The sequence below is a fragment of the Gordionus sp. m RMFG-2023 genome, chromosome 1 (assembly GCF_954871325.1).
Source record: "Gordionus sp. m RMFG-2023 chromosome 1, tfGorSpeb1-WG-v2, whole genome shotgun sequence".
NCBI classification, from domain to species: Eukaryota; Metazoa; Nematomorpha; class Gordioida; order Chordodea; family Parachordodidae; genus Gordionus; species Gordionus sp. m RMFG-2023.
In genome coordinates this window covers 42,862,830-42,887,029 of record NC_088775.1, presented here as the reverse complement: position 1 = coordinate 42,887,029, position 24,200 = coordinate 42,862,830, and the positions used below count along the sequence as shown (strand labels likewise).

Genomic DNA, 24,200 nt, shown 5'->3' with positions numbered 1-24,200 from the left:
ATAATTGAGACCATTATCTGATGAAAGGTTACAAGGTTCCAAGATATTAGGGATTCGAAATTTTTTAAGAATAGGGTGATAAGTTTACTTGTTGATGGATGGCGGTGTTGACGGCCCTGCTTTAAATACAATGTAACCCATGTTTGCCCTTATAACTGGTAAATTCTAATTCGGGCAAGGTTGAACTATGTCACAGCAGAGTCTATGACCTAAAGTTACTCTCAGTTGTTCATTAGTTACGACTTACGAGATTCTCAAATCTTTACTAGGCAAAGCTTCTAACCATTCATGAACATTATTTTTAAAAAGGATGTCTTCAAGTGGAGAAGACGTGGATAAAACGGTGTAGGAATTCGAAAAATGGTAAAAAGATATTTTTGTGATTTATAAAAAGCTGTATCTAAAATTTTGCTGTATTAATTGCAAGAGCTTGATATAGTAAGTTATCATTAGGGAAGATTAAGCTAAATATTACGAGTACGAGTTGTTTAATAGTCGGGATGAAAGGAAGGGTGAGTAACAGAGTATGAAGGGATGATAGGTCATGCCACCCGTTTTGATGTAATATTTTAGGAAGATATCAGATAAGCATTTGAGAATATAGAAGCTCTGATGAGATGAGAGAATGATTAGGAATGGGTCCAAACCAATATGTTGTCAAATATTTTGACTAGAGATTCTTCGGATGGAAGAATGTTAGATAAGTGTTACTTAAGCTGAAACAAAAAAGATAAATAAATACAAAACATTGGATAACTTTTTTTATTTCAATTGCCACATCCACTAATCGATATTTTTTCCCCAATACCTTCCTTTTTTTAAACTTTGGCCCATAAAATATGAATGTGCAAGAAATCCTTTTCTAAAGACAAAAAATACAAGCAGAAATATTTAATATAATTATTGCGCTTTTTAAGCCCTACCCCCTTTTAGCATAATTTTGTATTTGATATATATGTATTCTTTAATTGTTAAAATGCATATTTGAAATAGAAATAAATAATTTGGTTTTATCTCAGGTATAATTGCTAATGAGCTAAAATTTCTTTTATATAACTAGAACACACATAAGGTGCTTACTTTTATCGAAGTTGAAAGAGGTCGGGTGAAAAATGTTTGATTTGACACAGAAATGACTGTTAGTTGAAATAAATCACTTGATTTTTATTTCCAAACCCTGAAATGGGGGAGGGAGTAAGATTTACTTGGGTAGTTTGGACAATACCGATATTATCATTGTTTTTTATTCTATGATTGCAAATATAATTATAATTATTTAACATAATTTCCTAATAATAAATAAATGAAACCAGATTCAATTTATCTTTGATATTTTAAAAATAAAGAGTAACTAAAAATGGATATTATTTTACTTACATTGCAACAACAAAAGGCACTTAAAAATATTTAACGAATCACACTCAGCCATAAAATGCTTATATTTTAAATGAAATAAATAACTTTCAGATAAAAAACCAAAAAAATAATCATTCGTGATAATGCATATATTGCCTTGATGAGAAATAGATAATTTTTAAAGGTTTTGTTTTGCCCATTTACAATTAGTTATTCTTTGCAAAAACATTGACTTTATTTTTGATTAAATTGGTTCAAAGATAGATGATAAATAAAAATAAATATCAGAATGGTATCTGTTTTCCTTTATTAAAAAATTTGAAAATCAGCATAATCCTATTTTTTTTAAATTAAGTTAAAGAAAAAATGATTATCATTAATATCTTAGATGATGAGGATGAAAAATTATAGGAAAATATTAGCAGTGAAAATGACGTTAAGTTCTTTTTAAAATGCATTTTAAAATATAAATTTATTGTCATGCAAATATTAGCCTGGAAATATTTTTCTACCTGGTTCATAAAATTTTTGCTCCAGCCAAGTCCAAATATTATTTAAGACATGTTGCCCAGCCCGACCCAAATTTTATAGTTCCACCCCTTAACTATATTTTTTAAAGAAACATAAATTTGCATTTTCCAAAAAATATATTGCATAAATTTGCCAGCTTGGCAAATTATTTTACATATGTTGTCCAGCTCAAAATACTCAGCCTGACCCACCCTGATAATTAGTAATGTTAAAAGGCTCGATTTGAGCCGATTTTTAAAAACGGCTAACTCAATATTTTATCCAAAAGAAAATAACGTAAGCCTGAAGATTTTGCTCATATGGCACTTTGGCCATCTATTAGCGAAATCTGAAGGCTTTGGCAATATTCTTCTTGCTAAAATCCTGAGTTAGTCGTTTTTAAAATTCGGCAAATCGAGTAACATTACTGATATATATATATTATAGGAGTATTTAATGTTTCCATAGCATTAATCTCAGATGCACTTGAATTCCTTCCTCCATCTGCTTAAATTTGCTTAACAAGACTTACAATGGTAAACGTTATATCCTCTGGGTTTATGTAAAGACATAGCTATATTAGTAATAGCTATTTATTTATTCTACGAGAATATATTTTTTAAATAATCGATAATATGGAATTCATAAAAAAGATCCAATTTCTTTATTTGGTGCTGTAATTAACTTATTTAATAATTTCATATTAAATTTTAAACAAAAGAATTTTAAAAAGTTCTTTATTAATCTCTTATATTATTTTTATATTGCAAGATGCATTTAAACATGTTAATATATTATATCTAGTAAAGAAAAAGAATCGGAAATTTTTTAGAACCAACAATATCCAAATATTGAAGATTCGGATCTAGGCTGGTAGTGCAATACATCTCTAATTATTCATTGAGGTGAAGTGGAAGGGGGAATAATTTTTATCAGCTTAAAATTTTCTAAATGAAAAATTTGCCAAGAGGTTGATTTCCCCGAATCTCTGGAAAAGTCCCAGATGAGTTGATATCAATGATATACACAATATCTTATAACATCAAATCTTTGAAAAAATGGGAAGAATTTTATAAATACCTGGTCTGAGCTGCCTTGGTAGCCAACAAAAACTTAAGAGCAGAGAGTGGGCTCATCTCCCTGTCTGAATCTCTCTCCTCGAGTTCCGGCATTTTTCGATCTGCTCCATCTAAACGAACTGCCTTGCTGGTCACAGAAAAAGATTCTGCTTTTCGAGAACTCTCTTTGTTCTCCTTTTGGTGCTTTGTGTGCCTGTCCTCAGTCAATCGGGATTTGGAACGTTTGTGGCTCCGTTTGTGACTTTTGGATTCATTTGTGTTAGTTTATAATAATATACTTGATATGTGATATGATGCTTGTTGCTTAGTATAAAATATGATCTCAAATGACAGAATAAAGGATGATCAAACTGGTTTTTTTAGAAAACCGACCCGTTACCCAAACCTTTTTTTATTTTTTATTAATCGGAATATAGAAAATATAAAAACAGTAAGTTAATTAAGATATTGTAATGTAATCTTAATAATATAATTAAATAAATTTAATTTTAAAATTAAATATTTATTTAAAAATTTACATCAATATCACTACTTTATTTTTTCTCACAATCCCTGTAATTTAAATTCAAACCCATGAATTAAAATATAACAAAGTTATAGATAGTAGCTAAGTTGTAATTATAAGTATATCAGTATATGAGAGAGAGGGATATGGTGATTGATGTTAGAAAGTGTTGTGTATTTTTTAAAAATTAATAACGTTTTTTGTTTATTATGTTTGACAGAAAAAGGAATAAAAATGAAAGTGGAATATATTTTTATTATTGATATTTTGATAATTGTAAATGGAATATAATTATATTTTTAATATGAAATTTTGGATTTAAGTTTAAATTGAATAAATAAATTATATTTTTTATACGAAGGTTTTGGATTTAATTTTAAATTGAATAAAAGAATTATTATTTTTGAACGAAAAATTATCATATTGGAATTCTGCCCGTGGAACTATAAATTCCATATTTTATTTTAAAAGATTTATAAGCTAGGAAATAAGGTAATTTCTACCAACTTTTATATGCAAATTAATATCCAATTTATTCAGACATAAGTATACCTGTTTTGTTTATGATCTTATATTGGCTCAGACCCAGCATGGAATGGGTGGAAAAATGATATAACTATAAAAATAAGGGCTGGACTTAAAATTTAAAAAAAAAATAAAGAATCATGGGTCAGACAACTTACTTTTAATTTTTTTTAAATTTAAATCAATCAGTGGGAAAATATTGGAATATTTTATAATGGAGCATTTAATATACATTTACTGCTAGTTTTAAAAACAGCTAACTTAATATTTTAGCCAGAAAAATATTGCCTGAGCCTCGATATTTCGCTATTAGATGTTTAGACCTTTAGGCCTTCGATGAGCAAATCAGACTTGCGTAATATTCATCTGGGTAAAATATTTTAAAAATCGCTCAAAATGGAGCCGTTTAACAACACTATTTACAATTTCCTTGCAAGCAGGTAGGGTCATGAAATGATCAAAAATAAAAAAAACCAGACTAGAACATTTTTTAAAAAAAACAATCTTAAGCCAAGCTTGAAAATATTTTTTCCTTTATCTGGGCCAGTTTAGGCAAAATGAAATTTTTTTCAAGGCCTAAAATTTAGATCTCTATAGTAGTGTTGTTAATTGGTTGGTTGTATAAAACCAGACCCGGGGTTTGGGTCTAAAAAATCGACCAAACCAGCTCTGAGCACAGACCCGGGGTTCAGACCCGGGGTCGTGTCGTGTAACGATTTAATAAACAAGTTAATAATTAAATATTTTTTTATTTCAATAATAATAATGACTGAAAGAGGGCAGGGCGGGTCTAGGTCTTGGGGGGTCAGGAATAATTTATCAAAACAAAATATCGATATATGGGTAAAATATAATCTAAACTAAATATCTTTAGATTGAAAGTATTCATTTTTTATCTTGATGGGTATGACTTGGTTTTGGAGGTGGATGGATTAGGGGGGGGGGGGGGAGGGGGTGAAAGTGGGGGGGGGGGGGGTGAAAAATTATATTTTTTGATATGGAAATAAAAATATTTTTTTGTAATAATAATAATAATGATAATGATCACTCATACAGGGCGGGTAGAGGTCTTGGGGGGGGGGGGGGGGAAGGGGGGGGAAGGTATATTTTTATTAACACAAAATATAGATATGGGTGTTGTTTAATTGGTTGGTTGTGAATCCCAAACCCGAGGTGGGTCTAATAAAATCACTGCGATCTACATTAGCAATATTTATATAAGAAATAAGCCAGCATTAACTCGAACCCCATAAATAATGTTGTTTCAAATATTTTAATTAAAAATTATTTATCAATAATATCGAACCTAAATAGGAAAATCCTGCAAGCAACTCAGCTTATGACTAAAAAATTTTTAATCGGGGACACTTAGGGCTTGGAAATAATTAAAATGAATTATTATGTAGGTTTGCTTATAGATTATTTCTATACCATCCTGATCTTAGTTCAGAATTAGATACGAACTTTCTGACCGGATTTATTTAATTTCATAAACTATGTAGCTAATTTTTTTAATAAAATCCCCTATTTTCTTATGTGATAAAAAAAGTAAATTATATATTTCTACATGATTTTAAAATCTAAAATAAAGATGTGATTGATATTAACGAGTGGCTGCGTCTCTAGTTTTTATAAATATAATAAAAATTTTTATTTTACATAAAAAATTCAACATAAATATGATTAATTTAGATCTATTTAAAAATATTTCCGTCAACATTCTCGATGGAAACAGTTATAATTATAAATTTAATGAAAATTAATTTCCATTTTTTTAGATTTCGGAAGAAAAGGAAGTTTTTCAAAAAAATTTTTAAAACACATTTGTTTTCAATTATAATTTTATTCGTATTCGTAAATATCATCATCATCGTCATAGCTTTTCTTATTATGTATAATATAATTATAATAAGCATATTAAAACTGAAACAGAAAATAAAATATAAAAATAAAATCACATAATTAGTAATCACTATTTTCAAACTTCAAAGATATGTATTATATATAGATCGAATTTCCTTTTCGAATATCATATCGTATGTGAGTTAAAGAGGCTGTGTGTGAAATATATTAAATCAAAAAACTAGTAATTACCTCAATTATATGGATCTTGTTTTGTTATTTGGTTTGAAGAACCATTTGAAAAATAATTATTTAAGTTAAATTACAGGAAGTTTTTAAAAAATAACAAAAATTTTCTCAACAATTTCTTTTAAGTTTTTTAATAGTCATTTATTTTTATAAATAAATCGAAATCCATTTTTTTAATATTAATAATTAATTAATCATTCTGCCATATTGTTATTTTTTTGCACATTCTGTTTATAAAAGTGTGCGTTAATCTCTTCAGAATCTGTTTTTAGTGAATTTGGCGATATTAACTTGACAGAAGAAATCTTCGATTTATTAATGTTAAATATTGTTTAAAATATTTATTCAAACTTCATAATATATTTGTTTATTATTTATTATATATAGATTAATGTTACTTATTTGTATAAAAGTTATTTAACAATAAAAATATATTATATACTTTTAGAATTGCAATAGAATTGAATATAAACTATAACTGATCATTATAATATATTTAAATAAATGACATAAAAATTAGATATGATATCGGATCGGTAATCGGTCGATATCAATTTAATATCGGATCGGATAGGCCTCCAAAAAGTGATATCGGTATACACCTACTTATAACCCAAATTTATTAGTTATACCTTTAAAACCCGTGGTGATCCTGGATAGTTGACATCCCTTTAAAAATTATGACATATATAATATTGGGAATATAACTTTAATATAATAAAGAAAAACTTTTTATTGGCCATTATTTTATCACAAATTATAAATTTACATTTCTTTTTATTATTTATACATGCATGAATGACGTTGAATTTTTATATTGGTCCTTCCACATTTAATTACAATATCAATATGTGTTAAAATAAAATTTTACTTTTTTATTTTTTTTCCGTCATGCATGGGCTACTCTTTTTGAATATTTATTACATATATTTTTATTTTACCATAAAAATTTTTTATCAAAAGAAAGAAAATGGTAAGAAAATGAGAATAAAAAAAAGCTTTATTAATTTAAAATGAATAAGATAAGAATAAGATTTAATTTAAGATTAGAAAATGAAATTTTTTTTTTTACTTTTCATTTATCCGAGCCCCAGGTGTAGGTCTGAACCCCGGGTCGGCCTGAGCACAAAATTTGGTCGTAAATTTTATGACCAAGCAAATTAACAACACTACTCTATAGGTCTAATAATTTTTTAATGTGATGTTTTTTGGTCTTTAAATATACAAAAAATAACTTTTTTATTTTATTTTTGAAAATCAAAACTTTTGTTTTTGTTTCCTAACCTATTCAGTCCTCAAGATTTTGAGGTAAAAATCTGAAGATTTCTTTTAAATCAAACATGTGCATAAAAATCTAAAATTTACTTATAAATGATTTACAAAAAATATTTTAGATTATAAGTAAAATTTGATCAAAAAACTTGTTTGGGTATTCTCAAATAAATCTTCTTTAAAAGTCTTCAGATCAAAATATTTGCAAATATTTCATTTTAAAAACATTTCAAACTCTCTTGTATCCCCTACCATTCTTCATCTCCATAGCAATATTAAATTTATATTATGCCTCATCCTCTCCTCCAAAAAAACCCAGCATACCTCTTTGCCATACCTTCATTCATTTTAAACTCGTTCCCTTCTCACTTTACCTAAAATTTACCACCTTATACATAATGTTAATGTAATCTAATAAATACTCAAAAATAAAAAGAACAAAAATGTATTCAAAAAATAGATTATAAAAATATCTCTTGATTACTTGCTGTTACCTTGTCTCTGGTTTATCTCAAGTTTCAAGATATAAAAAACTATCATGTGGGTCTGATATAAACTCTAATATATAAATATAATATTTCAAGCTTATTAAAGGATGAGATTAATTTAGGAAGTGCTAAGTAGTCCATGACAAAAAAAATCGGGATCCTTAAATTTATTCTCTGCTGATGTTTACGCAACATCATGCATCATACTGGTTATGCCACTATTTAAATATCTAAAAAATTGATACTCTTGACAAAAATTCGGTGCTCTGAGTTTATTTATTATAAGTCTAAAGATGTGGCTAAGCCCTCATTTATAACAATAATAGCTATTTTTAAATTAAAGCAATGTGATGGGATGCCACTAGTGTTGCGTAATCGGCTAAAAACTACGCCTAAGCCTAAAAATCGGCTAAGCCTAATTAGGTAAGCTTAAAAATCGGCTAAACCTAAAAATCGGCTAAAATTAAATTAGTCAAAATTCTTCATCGATGCTTAATTATTATTTATTTATTTTAGTAAAATAATTTATTTTATTTATATTTAATGTAAATATTTTATTATTATCAACAAATAAACATGATATGATTTAATATTTTTTATTTATATTATTATATTTTGAAATGAAAATAAATTTATTTATTTGATGTTATTTTAATAAAAAAAATAATATGCTGCTATATTGTAAAATTGTAATTCTTTTTAATATAATTTATTAGTGATTTTCACAATCTTCTTTATAAATACATCTTTTATTGAGGAATTATATTGTAAATTTTATTAGATAAATAAACAATCTTTTAGGTGAAATCTTTTATCATTTTTTTAAAATTATCTATTTTTTATTAAATGAAGTGGATTTTATGAAACTTTTTTGATGATTTTATATGATCTTTTTAAGGATAATATTTTAATGTGACAATTGTCATAATCGTTATTTTATAAGTTTTTTGAATTTTTTTGAAGAAAATAGGTTAAAATAAGTATTAATAACATGTGTAAATATAAATTTAGTGAAGATGTACCAATGAAAAGTGACAATTGTCATAATCGTTATTTTTAAAGTTTTTTGAATTTTTTTGACGACAATATGTTAAAATAAGTATTAATAACATGTTTAAGGCTGTGTCCTAAATATCAAAAATTGCATAAAAATTATCTCGCGCAATTTACGCGAATCTAACGAAAAAAATAATATAAGCTATTTTTAATGGTAAATTAAAATGTTGGCCTAAATGATTTTTTCGATTTTGCGCAAATCATGTGATTCTTAAAAATTATACGATTCGTAAAACTTTAATCATTTTTTCCTTAAACTTTTGCGAATTGAGGGAATAAAAATGGCTAACGAATTTCAATTGATGATGCTATATCCAGAAAATCAGGTATAATTATAAATATATATAAATATTATTTTATATTTTAGGTTCAGGTGTTAATATTTTGAATAGCAAGCAACTCAAATTTATTGAGGATTATTATTGGCTAAAAGAAAATGTTGAAGATATTTGTAAGCATTCTGAAGCTAGTTTCAGTTTGAAACTATCTAAGGATTCTATTAATGATCAAACATCATCACATTCACAGGTATTATAACATGAAATTAGATCTATATAATAAACTATGTTTTAGAATGATGAACCTAGTGCACAATATATCTTGAATGATATAGTTAATACATTTAGTCCTATAGACATGAATATGTCTGAGAATGAAATATTAGAAGTTAAATATTTATTATATATTTTATTAATTTAATAATAGTTAGACAATTCTAATATTGAAAATGTTTATCCTTGTTCCTCTAAAAGGAAAAATTTTGAAAAATCTAAATCTAAAAGAATTAATAAAATTAAAAAATATGATACTGAGAAGATGGATATATTTATAGGTAAATATTTATTATATTTAATAATTATTTATTTTTGAAATAGATTTTGCAAAAAAAATGTCATGATGATGATATTCATCATGTTCAGGCATTTTTTAAATCATTCCAAACAACCTTTAATCTAATGACTGAAAAAGAAATATACCAAATGAAAATGAAATTTTTAGAAAATATATCTTTATATATGTAATCTTATATCTTTATTTTTAATACCATATTTATAAAATGTTCATATTTTGTATATTTTTATAATAAAAATTATTATATTTAATGATTTATTAAAAAATGTAAATTTATTAAGCAGTCTTCCTCATTAAAATAATTAAATAACTTTATTCAATATAATCAAAACAACACTTTTTATTGCACTTTTTATTGAATATTTATAAATAAATTATATAACTTTGACAAATGAAAACATTCATAATAAGGTTATGAGAATTAAAAAATAAATGCTATACATAAATTTTATATCAAATTATTTACAAATAAGTTTAATTTTTCTCTGATATTATTAGAGCTTTCAGTCCATCGCTGGAAATGAGATTGTGTAAAATTTGAAATTGGATATTCTTCATGTACTGGTGTACAATCATTTCCCTCAAGATCAATAATAATATTATGCAAAAGGCAGTCAGTCTTAACTATTTGTATAGTGTTTGTAATATTTGTTTCTGAAGGTTTGTAAAGATGTCTGAATTTAGCACTCAATATGCCAAAGCATCTTTCTATTGATACTCTGGCTTTTGATAATTTGTTATTGAAATTATTTTTATTGTCATTTAAATTTGTTTTATATGGTTTCATAATAAAATTTAATAGGGGATAAGCATCATCACCTACAAATATGTAAGGTGATAATATATCTGTAGAAAGTAAGAAATTTGGATTGGGAATTTTTATAATTTTTCTGATCATCCCTTCATAAAATAGGCTTTTTGTAAATATGCTTCTATCTGATATATAACCAGGAAACCCAACCTCAATCAACATGAATCTAGAAAAGAATTAAAATTTAAAAAATATAAAATTACCTAGCTTTATCATCTGCAACACCTTGAATCACAATGGAATTGAATTTTTTATAATTATAAAATGTGGATCCACTTTTTTTAGGTTGTTTTATTTTCACATGTTTTCCATCAATAGCACCTATTATATGAGGAAGACCTGATTTCCTGAAGTAACCTGCTGATATTTCAAGCATCTGTTGAACTGTTGGTAAACAGAGATGCTTGGGTTGAAGACCAATCCATATTAATCTACAAGTTGATGTAACTATTGTACTTACTGATGTTTTGCCAATCTTAGCATATAAAGCTATTTTTTCTAAAGCTCATACCAGTTGTCAAATATCTATAAATATATAGATATTATATAAAAAAATAATCATTATACATGAGTGTTATATATAATCTATGCTTCATACTGATAGAGTTTTTATATATAACTATAGTGGTGTCTATAGATTCCAATTTTGTAAGAATGTAATTAAATGTTTCAAAATGCATGTGGAACATCTGACGAAATTTGTCAGGACAAGATGGAATACTATCAAATATTTTAAAAAGTCCTTGATCTCTAGAATTAATACATATAATATAAATAATATCATATATACAGGCCTTCTAAAAATCTATGCCTTCTTCTACCCTCAGTCGTATCAACAAATAATATAAAAAATAGAAATAGTAAATCATTCATATCAAACATTTTAAAATTGAAAATAAATGTATGAATCGGGACATGTTTCGTATCTCTCAAATCTCCCGTAATTTTTGCGATTCGCAAAAATTTTAAGAAATTTTTTTTTTGATTTAGGACACAGCCATACCATAGAAAATTGACAATTGTCATAATCGTTATTTTATAAGTTTTTTGAATTTTTTTAAAGAAAATATGTTAAAATAAGTATTAATAAGATGTTTAAATAAAAATTTAGTGAAGATGTACCATAGAAAAGTGACAATTATCATAATCGTTATTTTATAAGTTTTTTGAAGAAAATGTTAAAATATAAGTATTAAAAACATGTTTAAATAAAAATTTAGTGAAGATGTACCATAAAAAAGTGACAATTGTCATAATCGTTATTTTATAAGTTTTTTGAATTTTTTTGAAGAAAATATGTTAAAATAAATATTGATAACATGTTTAAATAAAATTTAGAAGATGTACCAATGAAAAGTGACAATTGTCATAATCGTTATTCTTAAAGCTTTTGGAATTTTTTTGACGAAAATATTTTAAAATAAGTATTGATAACATGTTTAAATAAAAATTTAGTGAAGATGTACTCTAGATAAGCGACAATTGTCATAATCATTATTTTTTAAGTTTTTTGATTTTGTTGACGAAAATATGTTAAAATGAGTAATAATAACATGTTTAAATAAAAATTTAGTGAAGATGTACTATAGAAAAGTGACAATTGTCATAATCGTTATTTTTAAAATTTCTTTGATGTAAATGGGTAAAAATATAGATTGTAAAATTAAAATTGCCTGAGTATATGCCATAGAAAAACATATGGTAATAATAGATTCTTCCCCAAAAACAGGAGCAAATTGGCATTTTATTACATCCGTTCATCGGGTCAGAAATTAATATGCGAAATTTATATCATAATATCTAATCCTAAGTTAGAAACTATTATTTTTTTACCAATTTTCACCAGACAATATTGTTTAAAATTTAGGTAAACTTTTTTTTCTATTTTAAAATCAATATCGATGCAAGTTAACTATTTTCGTCAAAAAAAATCAAAAAACTTTAAAAATAACGATTATGTCAATTGTCGCTTATCTAGAGGACATCTTCACTAAATTTTTATTTAAACATGTTATCAATACTTATTTTAAAATATCTTTGTCAATAAAATTCAAAAAACTTTAAAAATAACGATTATGACAATTGTCACTTTTAATTGGTACATCTTCACTAAATTTATATTTACACATGTTATTAATACTTATTTTAACATATTTTCGTCAAAAAAAATCAAAAAACTTTAAAAATAACGATTATGACAATTGTCACTTTTCTATGGTACATCTTCACTAAATTTTTACTTAAACATGTTTTTAATATTTATTTTAACATATTTTCTTCAAAAAAATTCAAAATACTTTAAAAATAACGATTATGACAAATGTCACTTTTCATTGGTACATCTTCACTAAATTTATATTTACAGATGTTATTAATACTTATTTTAACATAATTTCTTCAAAAAAATTAAAAAAACTTTAAAAATAACGATTATGACAAATGTCACTTTTCATTGGTACATCTTCACTAAATTTATATTTACACATGTTATTAATACTTATTATAACATATTTTCGTCAAAAAAATTCAAAAAACTTTAAAAATAGCGATTATGACAATTGTCACTTTTCATTGGTACATCTTCACTAAATTTATATTTACACATGTTATTAATACTTATTTTAACATATTTCCGTTAAAAAAATTCAAAAAACTTTAAAAATAACGATTATGACAATTGTCACTTTTCTATGGTACATCTTCACTAAATTTATATTTACACATGTTATTAATACTTATTTTAACAAATTTTCGTCAAAAAAATTCAAAAAATTTTAAAATTAACCATTATGACAATTGTCACTTTTCATTGGTACATCTTCACTAAATTTATATTTACACATGTTATTAATATTTATTTGAACATATTTTCGTCAAAAAACTTTAAAAATAGCGATTATGACAATTGTCACTTTTCATTGGTACATCTTCACTAAATTTATAATTACACATGTTATTAATACTTATTTTAACATATTTTCGTCAAAAAAATTCAAAAAACTTTAAAAATAGCGATTATTACAATTGTCACTTTTCATTGGTACATTTTCACTAAATTTATATTTACCATGTTATTAATACTTATTTTAACATATTTTCGTCAAAAAACTTTAAAAATAACGATTATGACAATTGTCACTTTTCTATGGTACATCTTCACTAAATTTATATTTACACATGTTATTAATACTTATTTTAACAAATTTTCGTCAAAAAAATTCAAAAAACTTTAAAATTATCCATGTCACTTTTCATTGGTACATCTTCACTAAATTTATATTTACACATGTTATTAATACTTATTTTAACATATTTTCGTCAAAAAAATTCGAAAAGCTTTAAAAATAACGATTATGACAATTGTCACTTTTCATTGGTACATCTTCACTAAATTTGTATTTACTGTTATTAATACTTATTTTAACATACTTTCTTCAAAAAAATTCAAAAAACTTATAAAAGAACGATTATGACAATTGTCACATTAAAATATTATCCTTAAAAAGATCATATAAAATAACATCAAAAAAGTTTCATAAAATCCACCTCATTTAATAATAAATAGATAATTTTAAAAAAAATGATAAAAGATTTCACCTAAAAGATTGTTTATTTATCTAATAAAATTTACAATATAATTCCTCAATAAAAGATGTATTTACAAAGAAGACTGTGAAAATCACTAATAAATTATATTATAAATATTACATTTTTACAATATAGCAGCATATTATTTTTTTTATTAAAAAAACATCAAATAAATAAATTTATTTTCATTTCAAAATATAATAATATAAATAAAAAATATTAAATCATATCATGTTTATTTGTTGATAATAATAAAATATTTACATTAAATATAAATAAAATAAATTATTTTACTAAAATAAATAAATAATAATTAATGCTAAGCATCGATGCAGAATTTTGACTAATTTATTTTAGCCAATTTTTAGGCTTAGCCCATTTGTAGGCTTAGCCAATTTTTAGGCTTAGCCGATTTTTAGGCTTAGCCTAATTAGGTTTAGCCGATTTTTCCACCTAAAATCTCGGCTAAGCCGTTTTTAGTCGGCTAAAATTAGCCGATTACGCAACACTAGATGCCACACTATTATCATATTTACTGATGCAAGCTAGAAATATGAAAATAAAAAAATTTCAATTGTAAAATTTTCTTAATAAGTGAATGTTTTTAACAATACCTAAAAAAATTTAAGGTGCATGTTCTTTAAATTTCATCATAGTTATAATATATATGCAATTTTATATATTTGTCTGCAATGGGTAGGCCTTTATTTACCTGCCAACCCATTCTTCAAAAAAAAATTAATTCAACCACCCAAAGTTTAAAAAAAAATTAACTGACCAGAGTTATTAAACCCTATTTTTAAAAGTAGCACACTATTGCTATTGCTACCCATCAAAAAAAGTAGTGCACTATTAGCTATTATTTTCTAAAAGTAACTTGACTACTTTTTAGGCTACTTTTTGTAAAAAAATTTAGAAATAAATTTGTTTTATTTTTTGGTTATAATGTAATTGTATAGTATATAATATATATAAAAATCAACATTTATAAATATTTAATATATTAATTTTGATTATAAAAAAATTTATGTAAAAAGACTATAATATATATGTAATAAAATAACTATGGTAATATTCATTTTTTATTTATTTTGTTGCATTTTAATAATAAAATCATTTCCATACTATCATTCCTAAGTCTACAATCAGAAAGTACAAGTTTCGCCTAATTAAATAATCTCTCAACACTAGCACTTGAGGGCAAGGCAGTATTTAATTTTTTATATATATAATATAAGAAAAATTATCAATAAAAATCGCGTTTAAAGGATTTTCTATTATATTAATATCCTTTATTTCAAAAAAATTATCAATGAAAGTCGTTTTGTGGTTGTAACTAGGGCTTCTTTGTTTGATATGAGACTATTCAGCTTTATCTAAAGCCTATCACATTGATTTTTTGCATCATTGGAATCAATATATGGCCAGTTAGTTTAAAATTGGAATGAATCATAAATTTTATTTGCAAATACAATGTATGTATGGCATCCTATTATCCTTATGAGGGCTAATGTAAAGGATCTTCTTTTGAAAGTCTTAGGGTCTAGCCATTGGCCTGTGATTCCCAAATAAGCTCTAAAAATATTAATCAATTTTTAATATAAATTAGTTTTTACCTTCTGTGTGTGGTACATATATAGGATATCTCTGACAACTCTACTATTAGAGAATTTTTCATCACTTCAAAGTTATCTGCTATCTTAATCATTAGTCTCTGGTGACATAAAATTGTTGTAACAGGGGAGAGAGCTAAATCATCATGATAAATGATGTATTATTAACCTAGGAAATTGGCTGATCTGTATCAATTATATATCGACAATAACTTCAGCCAGTGAAATATTGACATGTGCAATATTATTAATCAATTTAGCTTGAATTGAATTGGTCTTTTTGGATGTAGTCTCCCTTATACTAAAATTATTACTGTTTTTCTATCTCTTTAAAACTGTTGGTATGAACATTCTTATAAAATAAATACTATTAGAATTTAAAAAAGAAAATTACTATTAGGTGTTTTTTGAAGTTATATCTACTAGATTTATTTGAGGATATATATTTTTTACATCTTAAACAAATAAATTTGTAGCCACCTTTTGTTTATACATTTATTTGAAAATATTATTCAAATTTTGAAAATGAAAATGCGTATTATTGTTATCAAGAACATTTTCTTCCAGTGTACTTTCCATTTCATTAACATCATCATTGTCTGACTCACTTTGATTTGGATATCCATTTGTGATGACGTTTTAAATTATTTACATTAGATGAATTAGTTTATAATACAAATTGAAAAATAAATTTTAATTATAAAATTAAATAATAAATCATAAAAATATTAATTATGATAACATATTTAAATTTTCATGTTTATAGTTATATTCATTATATTTTTAAAAAGTAGTCAAAAAAAGGAGCTCGCTAAAAAAATTAATAATTGAAAAAGTAGCACACTATTAGCTATCGCTATTAAAAAAGATACCATGCTTACTTTAACAACTCTGAAACTAACCCACGCATTCATTTAATTAGCCCACCTCATAATTGATAAGTTGGATTAGTTCTATATTTTATTTTAATTAATTGTTATTATTAACTTTTAATCATGCAGTACTTTGAAAGAAAATTATTTACAATTAATATAAGCCCATTCTGCTCCTACCCACTAGTGTTAAAAAGCTTGATGCAAATAGAGATCCAAACCTTGTTGCCATCTACGAGCAAAATCTACAAGTGTACATAATATTATTTTGGCTAAAATTTTAATCATAAATCAACCCAAATGGCTTTTAACAACATTACTACCCCAAAGTCCAATGTTTACAAAATTTTATCCTGTTAGTTGTATACCATAAATATAATTGCTTATTCTATGAGTAACAAACGAATATTTTTCTAACATAATTGAAAAAAATTCTAGGAAAATAAAATTATATTTACCTTCGTGATGATTGACTCTGCTCTCTATCTTTGTTAAGAGATACCTCTCTGTGATTTCGATTTTTGCTTCTGTCTCTACCCCTGGATCTTGACCTAACTCTATCTCTTTCTCTATCCTGGTCACAATAATCATTGCTATGATCTCTCTCTCTTTGTCTACTGTAATGTGAATCTATGGAAATATATATTATAAAAAAAATTACTTATGAATTTATCAACCTTTTATATTTAATCTATGAAAACTAGATATTATTTACTATAGAACACTATTATTAAATCATTTTACTAAAATATGAGTCAATAAATTTTACTGATATATATGTTATTTGTTGCTTTATTGGTTAATTAATAATTATTATAAGATACAGTAAAATCATATTCAAAATTATTTTTTTTGTGATTATTTTATATAACAAAAATTATATTATATGTAATTTACTTTCTCTGTCTTTCATTTCTCTGCTCTGTTCTATATTATAATTATCATTATTATAGTCATTTAGTGCATTTTGTAGAGGAGATAAATGTGTAGATGAAGGTTTATGATGACTGAGTTTTTCCATAATTGTATGTTGTACAGGCACAGGTATCCTTGGAAATAAAGTTGCAAACCATTCAAGCTTAGTCAAATAACTTTTTATAACTTCTCCAATAGTCATAATACATCCTCCTCCAGCTTTTACATCAATTTCCTAAATAAAAAATAATAGATAAATTATTATTTAAAAAAAATTACTTTAAATAAATAAATATATATTATGTAACTAAAATGTTTACTGATAGGGAATTACATATTATGGTAACGTACGTACTTCAGGATCATCTAAATAAGGTTCATACCAATCCCAAAGATCTATTGGGGGTTGACAATAACTATAAGATTGTGTATATAAAATATTCAACAGTTATTACCTAATATATGAGAACAATGAATAAAAAATTTACCGTATGAACATAAACCCAATACCACGAATATGAGGAGAATCTTTGTGATTTATTAAGGTACAAAGTTGTCTCCTGGTAAGTTTTAATGTAAATAGTTTAAATAAAATACAAAAACATGAGGAAACGACTCCACCAGCCCCAACTCCCCTAACCTATAAATTCTTTAATTATTCAATTTAATCATTAAAAATACTCCTCCACACATTCCAGTCTGTCCAGCTGTTTTTCTACTTCCTTTTTCCCAAGGTTCTAAATGAGTAACCTATTATTTAAGTAGTTGATAAAAATATAAAATTAAAATTAACATGATAATATATTTCATCCACGACTTCAAAAAATGTTTTCATTTCAGCTAAATTAACTTTGAAGTAACTGGATCCTTGAATATTGGCGAGAATAAGATGATTTAAATTCATTGATTTGTCGTTTCCCCATATTGGGAGAGTATTGCTATTCTTTCGAATATCCTGAATGGTAGCTTTCTTGGAGTAGTCCATAATAAGAAATATTTGTATGCTTGAGGAAAATTGGAAATTAATAAGAATTCCGATTTACGGAGGGAATATAAACCCAATTTCTTAAGAACAGTAGTATGTAGTTTTTCTTTACAAGATTTTTTGACAGTATCAAATTATAGAGATAAAAAATATAATTAAAATTATTCATAGGATTATTTCCTTTAAAATACAAATATCCATTCCAGTTCTGTAGAGACGATCAACATCATCAATAAGATTTAGGCCATATATGATCCAGATAAATATTAATATTATTTGTATATACAACATTATTTCTTATGTTTATTTTGTGTTATTGTGTTTTTATGTAACATAAATAATTTTCAGATGTAATGAAAAGAATATATTATTTTAGTATGTGGGTAAACTTTAATTTTTACTGTGAAATGTTATCATTTCACTGATTTTTTTAAGCCAATAAAAAAGATATATACATTAAATTGTAAATTAATTAATTGTATCGATAATTGCAGAGATACCTTATATTTTTTTAATTAATTTTGTATCAAGGTTTCTTGGGGTTCAAATTATCATTATCATTGTAGTAATGTGAAAATTATATGTATAATTGAATTATAATACATATATAGTTATTATTGATATAATGGAAATATATGTATGAATATATGGCACTATATTATTTATATATTATGATAGTATATTCATTAATTAGATATGTTTTACAATGATTATATATGTGTATAATATCGGAGGGTATTGCTCAACTGCCTAAGATTATTAGAATGTATATACTTCTATTATATTTATATATTTGATTTATATTATTGATTGTTTTGTATGTAAAATCTGTATATATATGATTTGAAATACAATATTGGCAGTATAAATTTATAAAAATCAAAATCTATGAGCATAACAATTATAGTGTGAATTCTTTTTGATTTTTTTTTATTGAGACTGGTGGAAATTTTGTTGCTGATTTTAGAATTAATGCATCCTATTGTTCGGATAATTTTAACGAAGATGCAGTATTGTCACTGAGGTGAAATCACGGGCGCTCAAACCCCCTAAAGAAAAAAAATAGCCCTCAGAACAAATTTTTTTTAATGGCTCCCTGAAAGCCGCTTTAACGTAAAAATTATTTAATAGCCTTTTGAGCGATATTTTTTTAGAATACAATTATAATTATTATTTTTACGTTAAAAAAATTAATATCACTTTTACTACTTTAAAAAAAAACACTTTTACTAAGTTAAAAATTTTTTAATATTATTTTTTTGTGAAAAAAAATTACCAGTTTAAAAATTTTTTAAAGTAATAAATATTATATATACACTATTAAATTAAAAATATATACTAAAAAACAAGGATATATTAAAAATTAAATTTAAATAAAATATATGTAAATAATCTATGAAGAAAAACGTAAAATAGAACTATAAATTATATATTAAAAAAGGGTACATATCACCTTAGAGAAGAGTGAATGTTTAAAAGCGAGCGGGAGACCTTTAGTCCAGGGAATGAGGGATATACCATCGAGGCCTATGGCGTTTTCGTTTGATAGGCTTGCTGGTTCGAGGGTGGATGGAATATTAACTTTTTTATGGGCAGCTAGGAGAATATTGTTGATAGATTTATAAGATTGTCGTTCACGGGAGAACTTGCAGTGCAAGGGATGGCAAGCGTTCAATTCAATGGACTGGCCACAATCGATGCAAATGAAGGGAACTACCGCATTACAGCCAAGGATTGTAAAATTAATGTTCCTTTTGATGTTACATATTAGTTATCTACGAGTTTATTTTTAAATTGCTTTTATTTATATTAGTAAATTAATTTTAAATTATTAATGTGTTTTTTATATTATTTAACAATGATATGTGGCTATATATGAATATACATAATTGATTTACTAATATACAAAAAGACGATATTGCATTCCTATTTAGATTTTTTATTTATCTTCTAAATATTGTGCTCACATATTCATTTTCGAATTTACTTATATCTCAATTCAATAAAGTTAATTCCTACATTATACTCATTCTATAATTTTTGATGAAGAATAAACATTAAGAGACCAAATATAATGCTTATTGTTTTAATATATAGAGAAAAAATCATGCGAATGTATTGTATAATTTGACTTTTTAAAAAATAAGTGTTTGTAAAGCAAATAAAAAATGCTTATTTTTTTAATAGATAGAAGAAGAAATTTTTTTATATTATATTTTTATCCCTTGGTTTTTAAATAAAAAATTTCTTTATTTTTAAAAGAATTAATGTCTAACAAATGCAATTGTATTATTAAAAATATTATATCGCTCAAGAAATTTTGCTATGAATCAATTTTACAAAACTTGAAAAAAGAAATCAAAACTTTAATTAGTATTTTTCTATCGAAAATGTGAAAAATATGAGTGGATCACTGAATGTGAATTTTTTAATTCTAGGATAAATGTTTGAAATCTATATTATAATTTTTCGATGTCCTCACTACGTCATCGTGACGTCATGTCATCGCTACGTATTTATTTTTATTTTTTTATTTGTTGATTTTATTTATTTATTTTATACAAACAGATGATCCTACCAACAGTCTTAATTTATTTTTAAATAGATTATATTTTTTATTATTTTTAGCGATTATTATTTATTTAGCGATTTAGAACGAGAACCATATTTGTTAATAACATTTTATCACATTTGATTTTGCAAAAATGAATAGATATTTATAAATAATACTGCTTTGACTATGGTTCAACAAGTTAATCATTTTCCTTGAATTCCTGAAATCGGAGTGCCAGTTATTTAAAAAAATTCTCTAAATAAGGGCACTCTAGGATTTTAATGTGAAACAGGCTGAAGGCTATGGATCATACAAGTAGTGTTGTTAAATGGTTCGTTTTTTTCGACCACGACCCCGAGTCGAAGTCGTAAAAATTGGCCCAACCCAGAGCCAGGGTCGAAAAATCGACCACGACCCAGCCCGACCCATTGGGCCTGTTGAGCCGATCCAGGTTGGCATTGGGTCGGCCTGCTGGGTCGTTGGGTCGGCCTGCTGGGTCGTTGGGTCGGCCTGCTGGGTCGGCCTGCTGGGTCGACTTGTTGGGTCGGCCTGCTGGGTTGGCTTGCTGGGTCAATTTGTTGAATATATAGAAAATTAAACTAGTTTGTTTTAATCCGGGTTCATTGTTTTTGATATTAGAAAGATGTTTTTTTTAATTTATTTATAATAAATTATAACTTTTTATATCTTCTTATCTTATCTATCACATTGGTCATAGATCTGCCGAAAGTAAGCGAATGTGAATTATAAGGAGGCCCACCCTCCCTATAATTTTGCTGAATTTTTTTTCTCAGGGATACCATCACTTGTACAGATGTATATTTATCAAAATGAGTGGAATTACCCCCTATCCAATTTGTAGTTCTAGAGTGAGGTATAGTTATGGGTGTGAAGGATAAAAAGGTAAGAAAATAAAAACTATATCTTCTAAATACAAAATAGCTATTAATTATTTAGTTAAAAAAAAATTCATTTTAGATATTGTATTTTAAACTAAATATTATGTAATCAGTAAAATACATATGACTTGATAGATTTTCCTTACGTTATATATTCTTAACTTCACTTTGTAATCGGAAAAAATTTATTTTGCTTCTCATAGTTTTTTTCTAACATCAAATTTATATACCTTTATCATACTATTTGGGTCTATAAGGTAAGGTGCCTAGTCATGATGAATATTAATCTTATATGGATGTATAAAATAACATTATCATAAAAAATAAAATTTTATCGGTAAGATATAGTTTTTTTAGAGATGTATAAAATAACATTATCATAAAAAATAAAATCGGTAAGATATAGTTAATTTAGAAAACTAGAAAACATTAATTTAGAAATTAACAGTCAAGAGAGTAATAGATATATTTTATTTATTTGTTATAAAATATCTATAAATAATCAAAAAGGGTGTAACAAAATGCCAGAAAAATATCTTAAAAGGAAAAAAATATTTTGAAAAAAAATTGATATTTTTTTTAAATTATAAAATGATGTGAAGTTTTTTTTTGTTCCTCTGTTTACATTTTCGTTTGAATAAAGATAATTTTCTTTGCAGCCCGATATATAAACCAACATATTTTTATTTTAAAATATAATATTTTTATAACTTTTATAATATGTTGTGATGATTTAATGAAACATATTGACCATATTTTTCAGTTTTATAAGCATTATTGAAATTTCTTTTATTTTTTTTGTTGTACATTTGTAAAGATTATAATTATATATGCATGTGTTTAAATTACTTTTATTAAAATAAAATTTTTATTACTTTTATTAAAATAAATTTTTTTTTAATTTTAAAAAATTGATTACTTTTATAAATTATGGATCAGGATAGTGTTGTTAATTGGTTGGTTGTATAAAACCAGACCCGGGGTTTGGGTCTAAAAAATCGACCAAACCAGCTCTGAGCACAGACCCGGGGTTCAGACCCGGGGTCCAGACCCGGGGTTCAGACCCGAGATCCAGACCCGGGGCCCAGACCCGGGGCCCAGACCCGGGGTTCAGACCCGGGGCCCAGACCCGGGGTTCAGACCCGGGGTCCAGACCCGGGGTTCAGACCCGAGATCCAGACCCGGGGCCCAGACCCGGGGTTCAGACCCGGGGTTCAGACCCGGGGTTCAGACCCGGGGTTCAGACCCGGCGTTCAGACCCGGGGTTCAGACCCGGGGCCCAGACCCGGGGTTCCAGACCCGGGGTCGTGTCGTGTAACGATTTAATAAACAAGTTAATAATTAAATATTTTTTATTGCAATAATAATAATGACTGAAAGAGGGCAGGGCGGGTCTACTAGGTCTTGGGGGGTCCGGAATAATTTATCAAAACAAAATATCGATATATGGGTAAAATATAATCTTCTAAACTAAATATCTTTAGATTGAAAGTATTCATTTTTTATCTTGATGGGTATGAATGACTTGGTTTTGGAGGTGGGTGGGGTAGGGGGGGGGGGTGAAAGTGGGGGGGGGGGGTGAAAATTAATATTTTTTATATGGAAATAAAAATATTTTTTTGTAATGATAATAATAATGATAATGATCACTCATACAGGGCGGGTATAGGTCCTGGGGGGGGGGGGGGGGTCAGGTATATTTTTATTAACACAAAATATCGATATGGGTGTTGTTTAATTGGTTGGTCTTGGTTGTGTAAATCCCAAACCCGAGGTGGGTCTAATAAAATTACTGCGATCTAAATTAGCAATATTTATATAAGAAATAAGCCAGCATTAACTCGAGTCGAACCCCATAAATAATGTTGTTTCAAATATTTTAATTAAAATTATTTATCAATAATATCGAACTTAAATAGGAAAATCCTGCAAGCAACTCAGCTTATGACTAAAAAATTTTTAATCGGGGACTCTTAGGGCTTGGAAATAATAAAAATGAATTATTATGTAGGTTTGCTTATAGATTATTTCTATACCATCCTGATCTTAGTTCAGAATTAGATACGAACTTTCTGACCGGATTTTTTATATTTTAAATATTTTTTAGGCTGGAGTCTATATCCACGAGCAAGATGAGATGCATTCGATTCGTGTTTATGAAAAAATTATATAAATATAATTAATATTGTATTTTATATTCTATTGTATATATTTTTACTTAAATCAAAT

The 24,200-nt window shown here is 25.9% G+C and overlaps 1 protein-coding gene across 3 annotated transcripts in view; it reads right to left on the bottom strand.

The window, feature by feature from the left end:
* Nucleotides 1–18,537, bottom strand: part of LOC135931300 (pre-mRNA-splicing factor 38B-like) — a 46,427-nt gene extending 27,890 nt beyond the window's left edge. For 2 of the 3 annotated variants that reach the window (XM_065468302.1, XM_065468303.1), the window contains exons 1-7: nt 18,327–18,537; nt 18,215–18,283; nt 18,022–18,173; nt 17,889–17,949; nt 17,516–17,768; nt 17,077–17,248; nt 2,947–3,186 (exon numbers count right to left, since the gene is read on the bottom strand). In XM_065468302.1, coding sequence (XP_065324374.1) covers nt 2,947–3,186; nt 17,077–17,248; nt 17,516–17,768; nt 17,889–17,949; nt 18,022–18,173; nt 18,215–18,283; nt 18,327–18,518 — 1,139 coding nt within the window. In that variant the 5' untranslated portion in view covers nt 18,519–18,537. Of the gene's footprint in view, nt 1–2,946; nt 3,187–17,076; nt 17,249–17,515; nt 17,769–17,888; nt 17,950–18,021; nt 18,284–18,326 lie in introns of all 3 variants that reach the window. The other variant, XM_065468304.1, reaches the window with a different exon arrangement.
* Between the last annotated feature and the right edge of the window lie 5,663 nt (nt 18,538–24,200).